General features: G+C 40.7%; 2 protein-coding genes across 5 annotated transcripts in view; one reads left to right on the top strand and one right to left on the bottom strand.

Annotated features, from left to right (window-relative positions):
- The window catches only part of RMDN3 (regulator of microtubule dynamics 3), a 15,081-nt gene extending 9,564 nt beyond the window's left edge, over positions 1 to 5,517 (top strand). For 2 of the 3 annotated variants that reach the window (XM_081050021.1, XM_081050022.1), the window contains exons 7-14: positions 1,796 to 1,856; positions 3,380 to 3,455; positions 3,620 to 3,697; positions 3,896 to 3,994; positions 4,243 to 4,296; positions 4,433 to 4,513; positions 4,759 to 4,794; positions 5,343 to 5,517. In XM_081050021.1, the coding sequence (XP_080906147.1) occupies positions 1,796 to 1,856; positions 3,380 to 3,455; positions 3,620 to 3,697; positions 3,896 to 3,994; positions 4,243 to 4,296; positions 4,433 to 4,513; positions 4,759 to 4,794; positions 5,343 to 5,387 (530 nt within the window). In that variant the 3' untranslated portion in view covers positions 5,388 to 5,517. Of the gene's footprint in view, positions 1 to 1,795; positions 1,857 to 3,379; positions 3,456 to 3,619; positions 3,698 to 3,895; positions 3,995 to 4,242; positions 4,297 to 4,432; positions 4,514 to 4,758; positions 5,195 to 5,342 lie in introns of those variants that run through there. The other variant, XM_081050023.1, reaches the window with a different exon arrangement.
- Positions 5,457 to 19,269, bottom strand: part of RAD51 (RAD51 recombinase) — a gene marked incomplete at both ends in the record, with an annotated part of 26,720 nt that continues 12,907 nt past the window's right edge. Inside the window, 5 exons of one of the 2 annotated variants that reach the window (XM_081050024.1) lie at positions 5,457 to 7,856; positions 8,631 to 8,752; positions 8,975 to 9,104; positions 9,424 to 9,537; positions 15,911 to 16,005. In XM_081050024.1, the coding sequence (XP_080906150.1) occupies positions 7,733 to 7,856; positions 8,631 to 8,752; positions 8,975 to 9,104; positions 9,424 to 9,537; positions 15,911 to 16,005 (585 nt within the window). The remainder of the gene's footprint in view (positions 7,857 to 8,630; positions 8,753 to 8,974; positions 9,105 to 9,423; positions 9,538 to 15,910; positions 16,006 to 19,269) is intronic. The other variant, XM_081050025.1, reaches the window with a different exon arrangement.

Below are 19,269 nucleotides of genomic sequence, written 5' to 3'. Positions count from 1 at the left end.
TTATGCCAGGCTCAGGGCTTGTCCCTGTCTGTCATGAGGTCACTGAGAATCCTGGGACTTTAAAAATCAACTGCTTCGTGGGGAAGATGTGTCCTGCCTCGCCACATACCTCCTGAGTCAGGCACCATCTGTTAGTCATCGAAAGTGGATTCGTTTGCTTTCCCTTCTTTATAAGTACAGCCTTGCAAACTTTCCTGGATCTTTGATAATGTAGATTCTGACAGTACCTCAAGGTCATTATTCTAAACATTTGTAGAATTAGAAAGTCGATATAGAAAGAACAGGCCAGTTAAGTCCAATGCTTATTGACACAGATCTTCAGAAAAATCCCTGGAAGTTTTAACAAAAGGTGCTTGCTTAATTACTTTTTGCTTTCTTTTTAAAGTAGTTTCTGCTTTCCCTTCTCAATTTCAGGTGAGGATTCAGATCAGCTTTTGGGCTGATTTTTGGTAGTAACCAAACCTTTCCTTTCCCTTTGCTCAATGATCATCTTTTATTAGTCCCAGTAGCCAGCAAGAACCCTGAAGGTGGAGGAGCAGCCCAGCCAGTACTGGTCTGGTCTGGCTTCCCAAGCCCAGCACCCTGGACAAGTCTCTTCCTGCCAGAGGTCAGATGGCTATGGAGCGTCTTGGAAGGCCCTGCTCTGAGACACTAGCTTTTTAAGACCATCCGTCCTAGGTCTAAAGTTCTTCATTTTGTTCTATCTCTAGAAGGTGTACCACCAGGAGGCACATATCTATGTCTAGCTTGGCAGGAACTGGTTCTCATTCTCCACTATTATTTTCCTAGTGAGATAGTGCTTTGAAAGAGGGCAGCGAGAAATCCACTAAGACGATGTAATGACCCTCACTGGTGGGCCATATGTCCTTCTGCTTGGAAAGGGGGATGCAGGGTTCTCATCAGCTGTCTTAAAAATGTATTTGTTGCATATGCAACATTATACCGTAATTACTATCACTTAATTAAGCAAGTGGAACACTTCAGATTAGCCAGACTACCACCGCAACATATTACTTTTGTTCCATTTTTTCCATGTTCCTTGCCAAGCCCTCTCCATTTTAATCAGAGTCCCATTTTGCAGGGTGCTGTTTTCTCCATTGTGAGCATGATGGTCCTTACCTGGAGGGCTCCGGGCTCCTTGACAATCTGGGGGACCCTTGTCAAGAGCTTTTATGTTTTTAGGCCTCAATTTCTGTTAGTGCCTAGAAAACTTAGGTAAGACTAAGTGAAAATCATCTCTGGTTATATACCTCAGTCCATTTGGCTCTGGTGAGGAGTTTTAGCCTAGAGCTGTGATTAATGTTTTTGGATCATGGATCCTTTTAAGGATTTTATCAAAACTGTGGATCCTTTCCTCAATAAAGCGCACATATACCTAAAATTTTATACAGCTTCAGAGGGATTCATGGACACCCTGAAGCTTGTCCACAGACCCCAAATCAAAAAGGGGGTCAGGCCTGTTGGGCAGTTTCAGATTGGTGCTGGGTCCTTTTATATTTGAAGGGCTGCGAGCACAGCAGGTGAGTGCTGTAAAAACAAGGTAGCTGGGGCAGCTGATGACAGAGACAGGGAAGGCAAGGCGAAGCAGAAGTCATCCCTGAGAAGCTATTTGCGGCTTTTTCATAAAAAATGCATAAGGTTTGAGACTAAAACGATCTGAGGAGTTGCTCAGGTTCACAACTATTTCCAGCAATGCGGGTTAGGCCGGCACTGCCGAAAGCTGGAGCAGTCATTCTCCCAGCAGCCTCTTTGGAAGTGTGGCTTTTGTCAATTCTGGATCACCTTTGTTCTACAGGAAAAGAGGAAGCGGAGGCTGCTCTGCAGAAGGGGGATGACAATGCTGAATGTCACCAATGGTAATAACACCCTACAGGGCCCTGGAAAGAGCCAGCGTGGGTTCCAGTGGGGGTGGAGGCACTTTTCTTTGCCTTGGCCACAAAGGCATTTGCCAGAGGAACCAGGAGAGGGAGCTCTGGCCTTTCCTTCCATTGGCCCTGCCCTATCCCCAGCGGGGCCCCCGGGGGAGTTTTCTGTGGGAGGTGCCTTGGGGGTGAGGCAGGGGAGAGCACAAGTTTTCTGTTGGGGTGCGGAGAAATGAGCGGCTTTGTGCAAGTCACCCTAACGACAAAACTTGTGGGTCCTTGCTTCTCGGGGAGGCTGGGAAAATCGGCAGCTCCCCTCTCCTGCAGAACCTCCTTTTCCCCCAGCTGCGACCCCTGGCTGGCTGGGGCTTTGGCTTCCTTGCATGGCTTGCATGAGGAAAAGTGGACGTGAGTTGAGTAGTCAGTTTATTAGCTTACAGAAACATCAGCCCAGTTTGTGGTCTCCTGTGAGGCAAAGTTCTACCAACTTTGGGTCAGGGCCAACTTGTATCCTGGGGACTGGTTCTAGCCCCTCAGAGTATTAGTGAAAATGTTCTTTTCCCACCTTGCTTTCCGTTATCTCAGCCCTCATGTTGTGAGTGGAGAGATGCTATTTCTGTCTGTTGCTAAAACTTTTATCTCTGCAAGGGCTCTTCTCAGAGGCCAGGTCACTGTTTTTAGGGTGTCACAGGTGCTCCTTCCCTGTGGGCTTTCTTGGGGCTCCTGGGATCCCAAGGATGGAAACTGGTCTCATACTTTTTTTTTTTTAGCTATTCTTGGGGGACAGCTGTTTAGACTAAACATGGAAATGAGCCTCTGGAAGTATCTGATAAAAATACCCCCAAATATTTAGTGAATATATGAAAAAGCAACTTGGGTCTTTACTCATTTAATGTCAACTGTGCGAGAAACAATGCTGGAGGAATGGGGTAATGAGACCTTTGTTTTTGAAGACAGAAGGTGGAAAGCTGGCTGGCTTTGTTTCTTGGGGAGGATGTGACGGAGAGGGCTGAAATTAGAGGCCTATCTTCCTCTGCTACTATTGGTTCTCAAGTTAACATTAGAAATTCCTAGGGTATCTCATCCCAATTTGTCCAGTTTACCAGTGTGTCTGCTCAGGAGACAAAAAGCAATGTACTCAGGTCTCTTACATGTTGATGCTGATTACTAGAAGACTACATTTTAGAGATTTTAAGTTTTTATGACACCTATGGCTGTACACATTATGAGGGGAAATCTGTTGGAGATTTGGACCAAGACCTTGCCTAAATATCAAGTACAGAGAGCTTTACTGTGGAGGACCCAGCTTTTTTGTACCTAGTATGTGTACTCTGGAGAGCCTACCAGTGTGTTTGCTAAAGACTATGAATTGGGAACACAGATCTGTGAAGAGGAATTACATACAAATGGAAATATCTTCAGCTCTAGCTGAGGGCACAGGGGTAAGGGACAGTGCAACTGGGCCCTGGGTGGGAAGGCCACTCCTCGCCCTGAGCTTGCTGCGCTTTCCCCCGTAGGTATGCCGTGCTTTGTGGTCAGCTGGCTGAGCATGAGGGCATCCAGAGGCGCATCCAGAGTGGCTTTAGCTTCAAGGTGAGGAAAGGCTTCTCTTCCTTCCCTTGTGCTGGTCTAGTCCATATTCCCTGCTCCATCCTCGCTCCTTGCAAAGGGTGTTCCTACAGCCGCTGTGATTTGCCCCTCTGCTCTTAGCCACTCTGTTGTCTCATGATAGTTTGTGTTTACATTTCCTCCCTCAGGAGCATGTGGACAAAGCTCTTGCTCTTCAGCCAGAAAACCCCATGGCTCACTTTCTCCTTGGCAGGTGGTGCTACCAGGTGAGCTAAATTCCGGGGCTTGACATAAGGGCCTTAAGTGTCCTCATCTCCTTGCAGCGAACACTTGGCCACAGGGTCCTCAGCCTGGCTCAAGTGCCATTTCCTCTGAATGGTCATGTTACCCAGCTTTGTTTGTTTTCAGTACAGAATATTCAATTTTCCTAAAAATCCTTAAAACTTTTGATCTTTTGGTGGCAGGTCGCTCACCTGAGCTGGCTAGAAAAAAAAACTGCCACAGCCTTGTTTGAAAGCCCTCTCAGTGCTACAGTGCAGGATGCCCTCCACAGCTTCCTAAAGGTACCAAAGGGGGGGTGGGGGGGGCGCAGCCCAAACCGCCAGGGTGACCTGTTTTTCCTAAGGACATTGTTGGGAGGGTTTCTCCAAGGGGGCAATTTTATTTGCCTGTTCTATGGGAAAATCAGAACCATAAATTCCCAGACCCACTAAATCAGTCTCCAGAGAGGGGCCTGGAAATCTCTAATATACTTCAAAGCCTGACTTGACTTTGAGAATGCCTCACTGAAATGCCTTCCTCCCTTCTCCAGGCTGAAGAACTACAGCCAGGCTTTTCCAAAGCAGGAAGGGTATATATTTCCAAGGTAATTCACCTGACTGTTTCCACACATGAAAAACCTGCCTGTCGATACTCGGGGAACTCCTGAAAGCATACCTAGGCATCCCCCTCCCGTCTCCTGGCGGTGTTTCGCCCAGGTTTTCATTGTTGTCTCTTCTCAGTGCTACAGAGAACTAGGAAAAAACTCTGAAGCTAGACAGTGGGTGAAGCTGGCCCTGGAACTGCCAGATGTCACTAATGAGGTAATGCTTTCCAGAGCTTTTCTAACACTGGGTTCCATCACTAAGTCATCACATGACCTTTTCAGGAAAAGAAAATCTTCCCTTGAGATCTTATTTCCCTAGAAAAGAGTCTATACTTGTGCATGTAGACGCTATGATAACAGAGCTCAGAAAGGAGCAAAGGGCCTTTCTTACTGGGTACCAGTGGTTTGGGAAATGTTGGCTTAGATTTTGAGTCCTAGTCTTAAACTCTCTTGTCTTCCTAGGATTCAGCTTTCCAGAAGGACCTAGAAGAATTGGAAGTAATTTTAGGAGACTAATCACATTTCCATGACCTTCATGACTTAAGAAACACCACTACTTATTAAGGGGGACAAAAATCAAGTCTTTTTTCCCTGAGACCCTACTTAGATCAGGAAACTGAGCAAGACTGGTTAAGGGAGTGTCCTGACTCCTAGATCTGACCAGTACCTACTACCATTCCGCATTTCTTGCTTATTGTCCACTAGTTAATTTATTCTAATCCCTTAACTAATCTGAAATTGGGGAACTACGAGGCTTGGGTTTCTGTTCTCTCCCTTAAGTAAATTCTTGAAAAATCAAGACTAGTATCAAGACCTGTCCTAGGGTTGAGTGGCGGTAGAGCACTGAAGGCTGCCTTCCAACTGCTGGTAAGGTGAATGAACTTCAAAGAGCTATATGAACAAAACACAGAACTTGTACTCTTCGATCTTTTTCATTGATCAATATTCAATACCAAAGTATATAGTCCTAAGAACACACTCTACCTACCAGGGTAAAAGGAAGGGTCAGGGCAGTGCATGGATATTGCCCTCTTCTCACCTATCAGGTGGCTTCTAACTGTATTCCTGGGCCGAGGGGCTGGACCACTTGACTTCCAGAGTCTCGGCTGCTTTTGGACCAACAGTACATAAGGTTTATGAGACTAAATCGATGATCTGAGGAGTTGCCTGGAATATATTTTGGTACAAACTTAAAATAAACCAAATTTGACTAGAAGTGGTTATATTCCCCTGTGTTTATTTGTTATCAGCTCCTTATTCTTGACACTTCCATAATTGTTTCCTACTACAGAGGCTGTTGCAGCCAAGTAGAAAAGCAGTACCAAATAGTTTAGAATAAGCTCTTTGATTAAAGCTATTTTAGTGAAAATTTTAGTTACATGTAAAATACAAGCACAGAGCTGATTTTTAGCCTATTAGGGCCTAGTCCACCTAAGCAGCTGTTCCCTGACCATCTAATGTTCGCTTAGAGCCAGCAGCACAAAGCTTAATCTCACCTACAAGAAAAATTGAGACAATTTTCTAGGTCAAAGCACTTAAATACTTTATAGGTCTAAAAGACTGAGATGCTTTTTATACAAGCTTTCATTCTAGAATCTGTCACTGTGGCTTAATTATACCATCCTAGGTCTTGTGGTATAGAAATGAAAGAATACCTGAGAGATACTCCATTTTTTAAAGCTAGAAACAAAAGAACTGCTTTTTAAACAAAGCTGCATTGGGGCCGGCCTGGTGGTTTAGGTGGTTGGAGCTCCATGCTCCTAACGCTGAAGGCTGCCGGGTCGAATCCCCCATGGGCCAGTGCCAGTTTGATTCCTCGAGTCCCGCAAGGGGTGGTGGGCAGTGCCCCTGCAACTAAAGATTGTTCATGGCATCTGGCTCTCAACCACAAGGTTGCCAGTTCAGTTCCTCGAGTCCCGCAAGGAATAGTGGTGGGCAGCGCCCCCTGCAATAGGGGGTGGTGGGCAGCGCCCCCTGCAACCATGATTGAACAGGCACCTTGAGCTGAGCTGCCACTGAGCTCCCGGATGGCTCAGTTGGTTGGAGCGTGGGCTCCCAACCACAAGGTTGCCAGTTCAATTCCCGCAAGGGATGGTGGGCTGCGTCCCCTGCAACTAGCAACGCCAACTGGACCTGGAGCTGAGCTGTGCCCTCCACAACTAAGATTGAAAGGACAACAACTTGAAGCTGAACAGCACCCTCCACAACTAAGACTGAAAGGACAACAACTTGACTTGGAAAAAAGTCCTGGAAGTACACACTGTTCCCCAAAAAAGTCCTGTTCCCCTTCCCCAATAAAATCTTTAAAAACAAAACAACAACAACAAAAAACAAAGCTACATTAAAGTGACTGTATCTCCCTATCTCCCTACATATATAATCAGGTCAACACAAGCAACAGCAGAGATTTTCACCGCCTTTCTTTCACTTCCAGTACTGGCTGAGAGGCCCTCTGCAATAGGAAGAACTGGTTAAAGCCCAGCCTGAGGAGAAGGCTGGGAAGAGGAGTGTCTCAAACCCCTGAAGTAGAGTAATCCAGGCAAGTATCAGGCCTCTACATGATTTACAGCATAAAAACAAAGGCCCCAGGAAAGCAATTATATATCCATTTCGTAACCATCTATTAGGTTGAAGGACAATAAAAGCTCTGTCCTCTGAATGCAGACTTCTGTTTTAAGTTTTCAATTTTAAAGCAATAAAAACCGATCACCCCACCAGTGCCAAAAAGATATTATGAAGGGCCTGTTTTGCATACTTAGCTTATACCAGAATAACTTCTATAAACAACACATTCAGTACAAATAACTATTTTATTAACAGGCCCACACTGAATCTGCTTAGCCTCTGGAATGCCTAAAATTCCAGAATTATCTTGAGTTGATCTGAGCAGCAAAAGAACCCCAAGTAGATGGTGCTTTAGCAGGTCTGCTCCGTGCCTCTGAACTGAAACAAATCTTCCATAAGGTAATTAAGGCACAGAAACTTAAAAACCTCTGTCTGACTGACAGTTTTGCTGACAGAATAAACCTGTGAGGAGACCCATTTGCTCTGCCACATTACTCAGGCATTTTTTTCAACATAGACAGAAGAGTCAGGTCTTCCTAGCTTTAGTTCCCTTGGAGATAAGAGTTTCCAACTGTCAGTCCCGAGTCAACTGCAAGGCACTAATGTAAAAGGTATTCCACACACCGCCGCCCCCAAAACTAAAGAATTCACAGAAATTAATACATTCTAGAAGGAATAAACATTTCAGATCAGTCTGTGACTACTGACCTGTCTCCTGTTTACACCATCAGAGAACCTGATACAATAGCTGTTTTTCCGGAAGCCTTTTTCTGGCAGTCACAACAGGAAGAGGCCTGCGAAGAACCCCAGGGAGCAGTCTTCTCCATTAGGCTGCAGCACATAGGTTTCCCACAGGAAAAAACCCAATGATTCAGTCTTTGGCATCTCCCACTCCATCTGCATTGATGGCAAACATAGCTTCAGCTTCAGGAAGACAAGGCGAGTCGTAGATTTTGCAGATTCTGGTTTCTCCTCTTCCTTTCCTCAGGTACAATCTGACCCAAAGACACAGATCAAAACACCAAAGTTGTTATAATTTAGAAATCTATTCCTCAGATGAGTACTAGATTTATCGTGATGATAAATGGGAGGGGGGTTGGGCGGCAGAGTGAAAAAGGTGAAGGGATTACTAAGAAGTACAGATTGGTACTTACCAAACAGTCATGGGATGTAAAGCACAGGGAATATAGTCAACAATATGGTAATAACTATGTATAGTGCCAGGTGGGTACTAGTCAGGGGGATCATTTCTTAAGTTACACAAATGTCTAACCACTAAGATGTACACTTGAAATTTATATAAAATAATACTGAATGTAAACTAATTGAAAAATTTAAAAGGGGGGGAATAAAGAATTCTATTCCTATTTATGGTAGATCTAAACATTTTTTTGGACACATATACTTCTTAGGAGTTTGGGGATCTCTCTGTATTCCTTAGGGCACTTCCAATCTGGAGAAATCCATTCTGCCTTGCTCCTCCCCTTAATGGATGTTCCATATTAAAACAGTTGTGTTCTTTTAATAATGAGGGAGAAGCATATCAATTCTTCTTATTCGGTCCTCCACATTTGAATGCTTTTAATTCTTTTACGAACTAAAAGCAAACACCTCTACTAATCAGAGCATGATAATTAGATTTAGCAAGTGCTCCTTTGTCTAATTACACAACAGTAGCTTTAACAGGGTTCAAATGGAAATGTATCTTCATGTCTACTTCACAGTTAACATGACATTCCAAGATGAGGTCATCTGTCCCGTCACTTTACCTGGTTGTTGAGGCGTGAGCAATGATATTTCCTCCAATAGGTTTTTTAGGATCTGCAGCAAACATGGCTGCTCCATCCACTTGGGCTACCACCTGGTTGGTGATTACCACTGCTACACCAAACTGATGGGGAGAGGAAAAATGTCATTTTTTGTGGCCACAGACATTCCAAGGACCTTACTGCTGCCACCCCTTCCCCCACAAACCAGTGAGTGACTGACATCTCTCTTCATGTCTAACTGGTATATTGACGACACCAGCCCTGATACCTTGGCCCCCCAGCAGGGCTCCTGGAATTGGTGACCCCTAAAAGCAGGCATTCTCAGTCCCTACCCGACAACTTACCTCATCAGCAAGTCGCAGAAGCATCCGCAGAAACCTGGCCAAGTGCATCTGCCTGGCTGAAAGTTCACCACGACCAGAATAGTCTGTTCTGTAGAGAGCGGTGGCACTGTCTACGATTAGCAGTGCGTACCTACAGGGAACAAGGATTCTCTGAAGCCTATTTCTAGCTGATGTCAGATTCTGCTTCCTTCTAAGTTAAAATTTCATATTCAGTTACACTGAGGTACCACATAACAAGGTAAAATTTCCAACAATTTTAGGTGGGTTATGACTTCATTTTTTAAGTGACTTAACTTTACCCACAAAGCAATAGTGTCAAAATAGAAACTAAAACCTAAATCTCCCCACTTCTATATAATTCAAGCTCCTATCAGTTTGGCCAAATAGTCGATACGAGATTCCGAACAAGGGCCATGGGGGCATATTCACTGTCCCCACGGAGCACACACCTGGACTCCACCATCATGGCTGATGCTTGATACAGTAGCTGCGTCTGGTGGTCTGTGTTGAACCCACGAGCATATGCTACATTATCTAGGACATCACTGCCAGAGAGGCCATACCTAGAAGAGAGAACATTTATAGGCTGCACACACCACTCAGGCAGATCAGAAATTCATCTCTACCAAAGAAATTAGCTGGACGGATAGGTAAGAGGTAGTGTTGGGGCCAAAGAATATTAATTCCCTTTCTATTAGGCAGCTGAGGCACACCAGAGAGAGACAGGACAGCAGTAGCTGCCCTGGAGTAGATCTACCTGACAGGACTTCAGGATAAATCAAAGAAGTTCTTCGAGGACTCCTGCACTAGAATGAGAAATTCCCAAATATAAGGAAACAATGCGATGGAAAAACCATGGGCAACATGACAATTGGGAGTGAAACAAAAATAATGGTTAAATGAATGATACCTTAATTCATCTTATACCTCAATAATGATTTTTTTCCTTCACATTTAAAGGCAAATAAAATATCTCCTATTTTCTGAGAACAATCTATATTTCCTTACCCTTGTAACTCCTACCTAAGACAGGTTTAAGACAGTTTTCATTCTCATTAAATATACCACAATTTATTCAAAGATAGCTCGATTTATGCATCTATCAAGACTCAACTAAATGCCTGTAGTTTTATAAAAACGCCCCTGTACCTTTCAAATAGATGTGATTCTCCCTCTTCCGCACGTCCAGAAAAACTGATGAGGGTCTTTTTATGGCACTTGTAAGGAGCTACCCGCCATTCTTTGACTAGACTACAAATTCCTTGATGGGAAAGAGAAAGCCTCTCTAGCTAGTACATTTTTTAAACCTAGTAAATTCTGAATAAATGTTGCTGAGTAAAACTTTTATCCACAATCCAAACAAAAAGAGAATCATATATATCATTTTAACTCAAGTCATATTTTCATATTAACGCCACCTAAAATCATTATAGTCCATAAGTATATGTAATAGTTCAAAAGAAAATCTGTTATGTAATAGTTCGAGAGAATCTGCTTAAACAAATCAATTACAAAGCGCTGTAATTCTCTGAGAAACAAGAGTTTCTGTTTATGATTCTATCAGTCTTTAAAACAGTCTACTCTATGTGGAGACTGATTATTACAGAAACATATATTGCATCAAACCTATTTTTCTGAAACTTAGCTTTATTAAATAGTTTCCCCTAAAAAAAAAAAAAGAAAAACAAAGGAATGTTCTAGCACTTGAAGTAACACTGCAGTAAACTAAATCTCGGTATTAGGAGATCCCACTCTACCCAATTGCATTTTCCACATCATACAGTAGATTCTGCATATTAGGCACACACAGTCTTGGCACTTTCCTGGACATTTCATCTCTTATTCTTCACTATCATCAACACAAATGGAAGTTTAGCCCTGGCATTAAGCAGATTGATGATAATGAATTATTAGTTAAGTCTAGGCATGAAGATAAGGTGATGGAGAAAGGACAGAATTTTACCTTGGGATCCTGACCAAATAAAATGGGAATAAGGGGATAAAAATTTCCATATTTAAATTATGGCTAAGATTTTTAAAAAGATTCAAGAGGCCTGAGTACTGTACTACACAAGTCTTCTAGTCTTGCCTTAAGAAACACTTATAATCTATCAGGAAGAGAGATTATCTTTTGCTATCAGAACATGGATGGTTTACTAGAAAAACAGTTCTTCTGGCTTTACACTCAGCAGTGTTCACAAACAAGACTGTGAACTGTGCTTAAGTTCCTAAAGCAACATGGAATTTTCAGTTCCCACAATTTGGAAAAAGTTGGTCGGAAATAAGTATATTCTCTCACAGTGTTCCCAGAACTTCCTTAAAGAATAATCTGTAAAAAAAGTATTCCTGTAAAAAAAATTTCATTTATATTTAATGAAAATATTCATTAACCTAGACTTAATGAATCACAATTTTCAGGGAAGAGGTGTTTTAATTTGTACATTTAACAAATACCTCAGATGATTCTTAACATGTGTTTGTAAAACTCAGCTGTATCACCTCTAGGTGGGTTGTCATTTTCTTTCATAGTATTTAAAAGAACTTTCAAAAAAGGTGGTGACACTGTAGCTAACAATTGTGGCCGTGGTTCTCAAACTCCAGCAAGCATCTGGATCACCTGGAGAGCTTATTGAAAACATTGCTGGGCCCTATCCCCAGAATCTCTGTTTCTGATTCAGTAGATCTGGTGTGGAGACAACGTGCCTTTCAAACACGTCCCCAGGTGATGGTGATACAGCTGTCCTGAGGACCGTGTTCTGAGAACCCTGAGCTACCAGAAGCTGAATGCGGGTTAATCTTCTTCACCAGGGAACAAGAATTAATCAGTGAGCGCTGTTCTATTGTGAAAGGAAATTAGGAGGCCCGTAACTTTTTCAAACTATAAATTTAAATGCAATATACATAAACAGAAATGCAATTAGAGTTAGAAATGATTAAAATGAATTAATGAAACTTCTATTTAAACATATTTTTCTTTTAGTTGACAAAACAGTCATAAACATGGCGCTACTTAATAAATGTTAATTCATTCATTGACAAATACTAAATGCCTTGTTCTAGGGCTTCAAGATACAGTGAGTAATCAAACCAAAGTCCTGACTTCATAGCCAGCATTCTACTATATATCTGTCCTATCTGAACACTCATTTAAGTCACTGGACAAAATCTTAATGACTGTACAAGAGAACTCAACTGCTAAAATACAGAGGGTGCCAAAAAAATATACACATTTTAAGAAAGGAAAAGGGTATTAAAATTGTAATACTTGATATACACCGATAACCAAAGATGAGGACAAGTCACGTTTGACGTCTGCAACTACAACAGGTGCTCACAGTGGTTACCGTCAGCGTCCAGACACTTCTGATTACGGGGAACTACTGCTTGAGCAACACTGACCAAAGTCATTTGTATACATTTGTTTGGCACCCCCAGTAGTGTATTTAAAAATTAAAAGTGTGATTTCTGTAAAGAACACCAAAAACAACTTTGGGAGGGACAGTACAGTTCAGTGTACTCATCTTTAGAAAACTAAGATCAGGTTGCAAGAGAATCATCTTTTTTCATGACAGGGATTTTGTAAGCAGGGGCAAAGAGGTACAATTACTGCTCCAACCTAATTTTATGCCTCAATGGTATACACTTCATGGCTTGGATTCCTCAAACTGTAAACTGGGAAAGAGAATTTGGTTACCATTATAAAACTAGAAAAGAAAATTATCCTCCACTTAGTGAGGCAGGTTCCAACTTGAGCCTGACATCTCACCATGCAAATAAATTCTATTTAATCACCAGGTTTCAGTAAAATGTATAAGGACCAAATGACCACATTTGATCCTACATAAGGGAAAATAAGCAAAACAATTTTGAGAGTTGATTTGAAAACTGTATTAGGGGATGTAGAAACTTAAATTCTTGACCAGCTTTACTGAGGTGTAATTTATATACTATAATATTGACCTGTGCTAAGTGTAAAATTTAATGACTTTTTAGTAAAAAATTTGCAGAGTTGTACAACCATCATCACAATCCAATTTCAGAACATTTCCATCACCCTCAAAAAGATCTCTCAAGTCTATCTGCAGTTACTCTCAGCCCCAGGCAAACACTTAATCTACTGTCCTTATAGATGGTCCCCTTCTGGAAATTTCATATAAATGGAATCATATACTATGTGTCTAGTTTCTATCATTTAGTATGTTTTGAGGTTCATCCATGTTGTAACATGTATTGGTACCTCATTCCTTTTTATGGTTCAATAGTATTTCAGTTAATGGACAAATCAATTTTTGTTTATTCATTCACCGTTTGGACAAATGGGTTGTTTCCACTTTTGGGTGATTACAATACTACTACAAACATCCACATAAAAGTCTCTCTGTGTGGACATGTTTTCACATCTCTTGGGCACATAACCACAGTAAAATTGCTGGGTCAGATGGTAAATTTATGTTTAACTGACACATTCTTTTCCAAAGTGACCATACCACTTTATATTCTTACCAATAATATATTAGGGTTCCAGTTTATCCACATCCTTGCCAACACTTACTAACTTTTTTATTATAATCACCCTAGTGGTGACATCTCACTGTGGTTTTAATTTGCATTTCCTCTTGACTAAAGACAATAAGCATCTTTCATGTGCTGTTTGGCTATTTGCATATCTTCTTCGGAGAAATGTCTTTACAAATACTTGGCCCATTTTTTAATTGGGTGGTCGTTTTATTGTCTGGTTGTGAGAGTTCATTATATATTTTGGGTACTAGACCTTTATCAGAGTTTTCCCGTTTTTTTTTCTAAAAGTGCTACAGCTCTTACATAAAGCATTATCATCTTTTAAAAAAATTATAGTAAATATACATAAAATTTACCATTTTAACCTTTTAAAAATATACAGTCCAGGGGCAGTAAGTACATTTCCACTGTTGTGCAACTATCACTACCAGAACTTTTCATCTTCCCACACTAAAATTCTGTACACATTAAACACACTAACTCCCCATTCTCCTCACCCCCAGCCCTTGGAAACCACCATTCTAATTTCTTTATGAATCTGACTCCTCTCAGTACCTCATATAAGAGGGACAAAGTCCTTTTGCAACTGGTTTATTTCACGTAACATGTTTTCAAGGCTTATCTATGTTGTAGCGTGTGTGAGAATTTCCTTCTTGAGACTGAGTAAGATTCCATCATATGTATCTATGACATTTTGTTTATCCACTCACACCTTGATGGATACTTAAAAACTGTTTCCACCCTTTGGCTATTATGAATAACGCTGCTATGAACATTGGTATACAAGTATCTGTTTGAGTGCTTTTAATTCCTTTGAATATATACCCAGAATTGGAATTGCTGGATATTGTAATTCTGTTTAATTTTTTAAGGAATCACCAGGCTATAACTCATTTTTAGTTAACTTTTAATGTATGGTGCAAGGTAAGGATTTAAATATATATTTTTGTATGTGGATATTCAACTATATTAGCCATTTATTGAAAAGACTATTATCTCCCCTATTAAATTGCCTGGAATCTTTGTCAAAAATCAAGTGACTATAAATGAGTTTATTCTTGTACTCTCAATTCTGTTCCATTGATCTGTGTCTACCCTTATGCCAGCACCACATTATTTTGCTCACTGTTGCTTTACAGTACGTTTTAAAATTGGAAAGACCAAGACCTTCATTTTTTCCCCCGAAGAATGTTTTGGCTATTCTGGATCCTTGACATTTTCCATAAAATTTTATAATCAGCTTGTCAATATCTACATAAGAGCTTGTTGAAATTTTAATAGGGATTGTGTTGAATCTACAGATCAATTTCAGGGAGAATGACTATTTTAATAGTATTGTGTCTTCCAATCTATGAAATGTGGAATGTTTCTCTATTTAGATCTTCTTCAATTTCTTTCAGCAATGTTTTGTAGTTTTCAGTGTACATGTCTTGAGCTTCTGCTAAATGTATTACTATTTTTAATGCTACCGTGAACGGGACTGTTCTCTTAATTTCTGAATTGTTCATTACTAGAATGCAGAAGTGCCGACACTGTAGCCTACCACCTTGCTGATCTAAGTTAATTCTAGTAGTTTTTGTGTGTGTGTAGATTTTTTAGGATTTTCTATATATAGGATCATGTTATTGGTGGATAAAGATAGTTTTCTGTCTTCCATTTCAATCTGGATGCCTTTTATTTTCTTGCTTGACTACACTGGCTAGGACCTTCAGTACAATGTGGACTATAAGTGGTGAGATGGATACCCTTGCCTTGTTTCCGGTCTTATGGAGAAAGCATTCAGACTTCCACTACTTAGCATAATGCAAGCTGTAGGTTGTTTTTGGATGCCTTTTATCAGGACATCTGATAAATGTTCTACCCATTACTAGGAGTGAGACACTGATCCACAACTATTATGGTTGAATTGTCGACTTCACCCTTCAATTATGCCAGTTTTTATTTCACATATTTTGGGGCTGTTATTAGATTTGTATGTATTTATAACAGTCATACCTTCCCGATGAACTGACCTTTTAATTAAGAAATGTTCTTCTTTGTCTCTAGTAATATTTTGTGTGTGTCTGAAAGTCTATTTTGTCTGATATTAGTGTAGCCATCCCAACTCACTTATGGTTACTATTTGCATGCAAATCTTTTTCCATCCTTTTACTTTCAAACTATTTATGTCTTTGAATCTAAAGTGTTTCTCTGGAAGACAGTATATAGTTGGATCTTGTTTTTTTAACCCAGTCTGACAGCACCTCGTAGATTTTTTGACTAAAGAAGAATGCTATTTCTCTACTAAGGAATGTCATTCCTTTGAACCACATACAACTTTGGGATGTGGAGCAATAAAAGAAGAGATACTCTTTAGCCAGACTACTCAAGACAGTGACAGATATGGCGATATTTCTCTCACCTAATCCAGTAACCTACCTCTCAGCCACTGCTAGCAGCCGTTCTGGCCTAAAGGTACCCTCGGTGTCGATGTACATGGCCTTTCCTTCACCTCCACCTCGGTCAATGGGAAGCTAAAGAGAACAAAAAGAACCATAGCAATGAACATTGTACTTGTGATATAAGTGACCAACTTCCCATAATGGGTTTATAATTCCCCTACCCCCAAAAAGGCAAAGGGAAAAAACACTTTAAATTGGCAGAGATAAGAAGGAAGCATTCCCTCCTGAGAGAAATACAGCTGGTAGTAGATATGAAGCTCACTATGTCCCACAGCATGTGAGGCTAATCTTGCCAGAGTTGAACTGCTTGGAAATATAGTGCAAAGTAAGTGATAAAATTCTATGACTGCCTACCAACACAAGACTTATCAAGTCTCTCAAGAGTACAAACATTTGGAAGATCATTTATCTTAGCTTTAGTAAGTAGAGAACCTAATCCAAAACCCAGTTAATTGCAGCATGTCCAGACCACTTACACTTACTGGGCTGAGTTTATTTCTGCATGTTACTAAAGGAGCTTGGCAATGCCCCAGGGACATCCCTAGCAAATTTAATGTATGAGCCAGAAAGAAGAAAAAAGGTGCTTGCTCCAACAGTACAGATAGATGTTTAAAATGAACAAAAGGGCTGGCCCACTGGCTCAGGTGGTTGGAGCGTTGTGCTCCTAATGCCCAGGTTGAGGGTTCGATTCCCACATGGGCCAGTAAGCTGCACCCGCTACAGTTAAGATTGTGAACAACAGCTCTTCCTGGAGCTGGGCAGCTGTGAGCAGCCAGAGGTCAGTGTGAGCTGCCGTGTGCTGCCATGAGTGGCTGGTGGCCGGGTGAGAGCTGTGGACCAACAACCGGTGACCAACTGCCTCAGCCAGGAGGAGTGCAAAGCTCATAATACCAGCATGGGCCAGGGAGCTGCGCCCTACAACTAGACTGAGAACAACGGCTTGAACTGGAGGGAGGGAGGGAGGGAGGGAGGGAGGGAGGAGGCAGAAGAAGGGAGGGGGGGAAAAGAAAAGGAGAAAAAGGAAAAATAAATAATAGAAACTAAGAGTTTAAAAAAAGGAAAGAATAACAATTGTCACCCCAATAAATTTAATTTAAAAAGAAAAAAAAAAGGAAAGAAAAGGAAGGAATGACATGAAAACTGTCTCATGAGCCACTCAAGGAAATCTCTGCTTTAGGCTACCCATCCCATGCCAGACACCTTTGAGTTCTACAGATTTTAAGTGAATAATGCTAAAGGGTAGTTTCCACCCTAGAAATCTACTTTGGAGCCGTAATTCACCTTTAAATTCTGAGGAAAATCCCTTAGGATATTTTATACTAAAGGTCTGGTAGCACCGAATTTTCTTTCTTTTCCTATTTCTTAGAAAAACTTTGTTTTCAAAATTATAAAAGTATTACATGCTTGTATTAAATACTCAAATAATATAGAAATAAGTAAAAACTGAAACCTCTCATCATACTCCCTGAGAATATTCTGTTTCTTTTTCTGTAAAATACAGATAAAACCCACCTTCTGGGATTGTTCTGAATATGAAATAATTTATATAAAGTGTATATAGCACAGTGACTAATACACAGAAAGCACTTTGAAGACTTGTGATGTTCTCTACCTCTAGGGCACTGATTGTAGCATACACTCAGTTACAGAAGGCTTTGTTAATTTGGGAAGGGAAAATGATTACGTTATCATTTGGCTGGCTGGCAAACAAAATCTTTCAAATCATAGGAATCCATGGAAGGAGCAAAGGATATACATGCAACAAAAGAGGGTCTTGACAAACGAAAAGTTTGAAAACACTGATCAAGAGGACAGAAAGCAGAAGCTGCGTAAGTTTTTTGGGAAGGAGAAAATTTTGAGACTCAGAGGGCTAAGCCCCCAGGAATTAAAGTTCCCCCTTCTCTCACTTTCTGGTATCTTTAGTGCTACGGTGAGAGGTATTTCTTTCCCAGCGAGGCAGACCTCCTTCCAGCTAGGGAAGAAGGGAGGCCATAGGTGTCTGGACACAGGCAGGCAGACTGACAGCAGAGGCTGGACAAGGTCCCAGTGCATTTCTGGGCCAGTCTCAAGGGGTGGACTACATGCTCTGCACTGCATCCCATTTTGCCTCCTCTACTTTGCCCTCTCAGTGCCACCACAGCTGTCTTGTGGTACTGGACTTGGACACCAAGTTAGCTATTTTACATAACTGCTTAGTACCAAAATTTAACTATTCTTCCTATTTTTATAGTGATGCAGGTTGTTTTGAACTTTCACCGTTTTATAATGCTATGGTGTAAATTCTTTGTACATTTATCCTTGACCATATGTGAAAAGTTCTGCACGACTCACTTTCTGTCAAAGGGCATGTGCATTTAAAATTGGTACTTATATTCAACTGTCTTCTTAGAATATTATAATTACACTAGCACTTTGAATAAGCGTGAGCTGTTCATTTTTATAACCTAACTTTGGCACTCAACTTTATGAAACTTCAGTATTAGACAGAGATCTAACATATAATGGGACTTTACTTCATTAAGTTGAGAAAATATGAACAAATGAGAGCAGATAATGTTTAGATTTAAGTAGTAATCTAATATCCTCTCTATACCTCTGGCTCCAACTCTTAGGCTGGTGAAATGTAATCCTTTCTTTTATTAATGAATTAGCATTATTTTTCTCTTAAAAAGATATCAAAGATCTATAGTTGTTCAGCCACCTGTGAATGTTCAGTTATTTTTATAGAGGATATGTTTATTTGAGAATTTTGCTTCAGTTTATTGTTGACAGGCATTATTTGACTGCTTAATAAACATTCTCAGGATAGGTTTTTGTTTGTCCAACTTAAGAGTGTCAGCGTGATATGCTGAGTTGCCCTGGTAAGTATAGTGTACTATACTCTAAATATTTATTCCACATGAATCTCTGTCAAAACAACACAGGGAAAACATTTCTATTTAAAAAGGTCACACGTCACGTCAAATGACCCATGTGAGGGTGATATTTTAAACAGTACTATTTCCCTTTAGCTAACAATTTTCTAATGGTGCTTAGGCAATAAGCTATAGCTTCCACAGCTTACTAACACTCTTCTTCTCAATGCTTCCTTGTTATTATCTTAAGAGTTCTAGCTCCCTCTTTCCTTCTTGGAATTATTTATGAGGAGAAACAACAATAGCTTAGGTCTACTTGATACTGAAATCCTAACTTGACTGTCTCTTAAGACATATGGTGACATTTTGGTGTACAATGAAAAGATTAGTAGAGTAATTGAGGAAAGAAATGCAGGTAAAATAACAACTGAGGAAGGAAAAGGATGAGAAAAACAAGAGACTATCACGTTGGGCCTCCTGC

This window comes from Rhinolophus hipposideros (assembly GCF_964194185.1).
Source record: "Rhinolophus hipposideros genome assembly, chromosome: 5".
NCBI lineage: Eukaryota > Metazoa > Chordata > Mammalia > Chiroptera > Rhinolophidae > Rhinolophus > Rhinolophus hipposideros.
The sequence above is the reverse complement of the archived record's forward strand: the minus strand, read 5'-3'. Positions and strand labels throughout refer to the sequence as shown.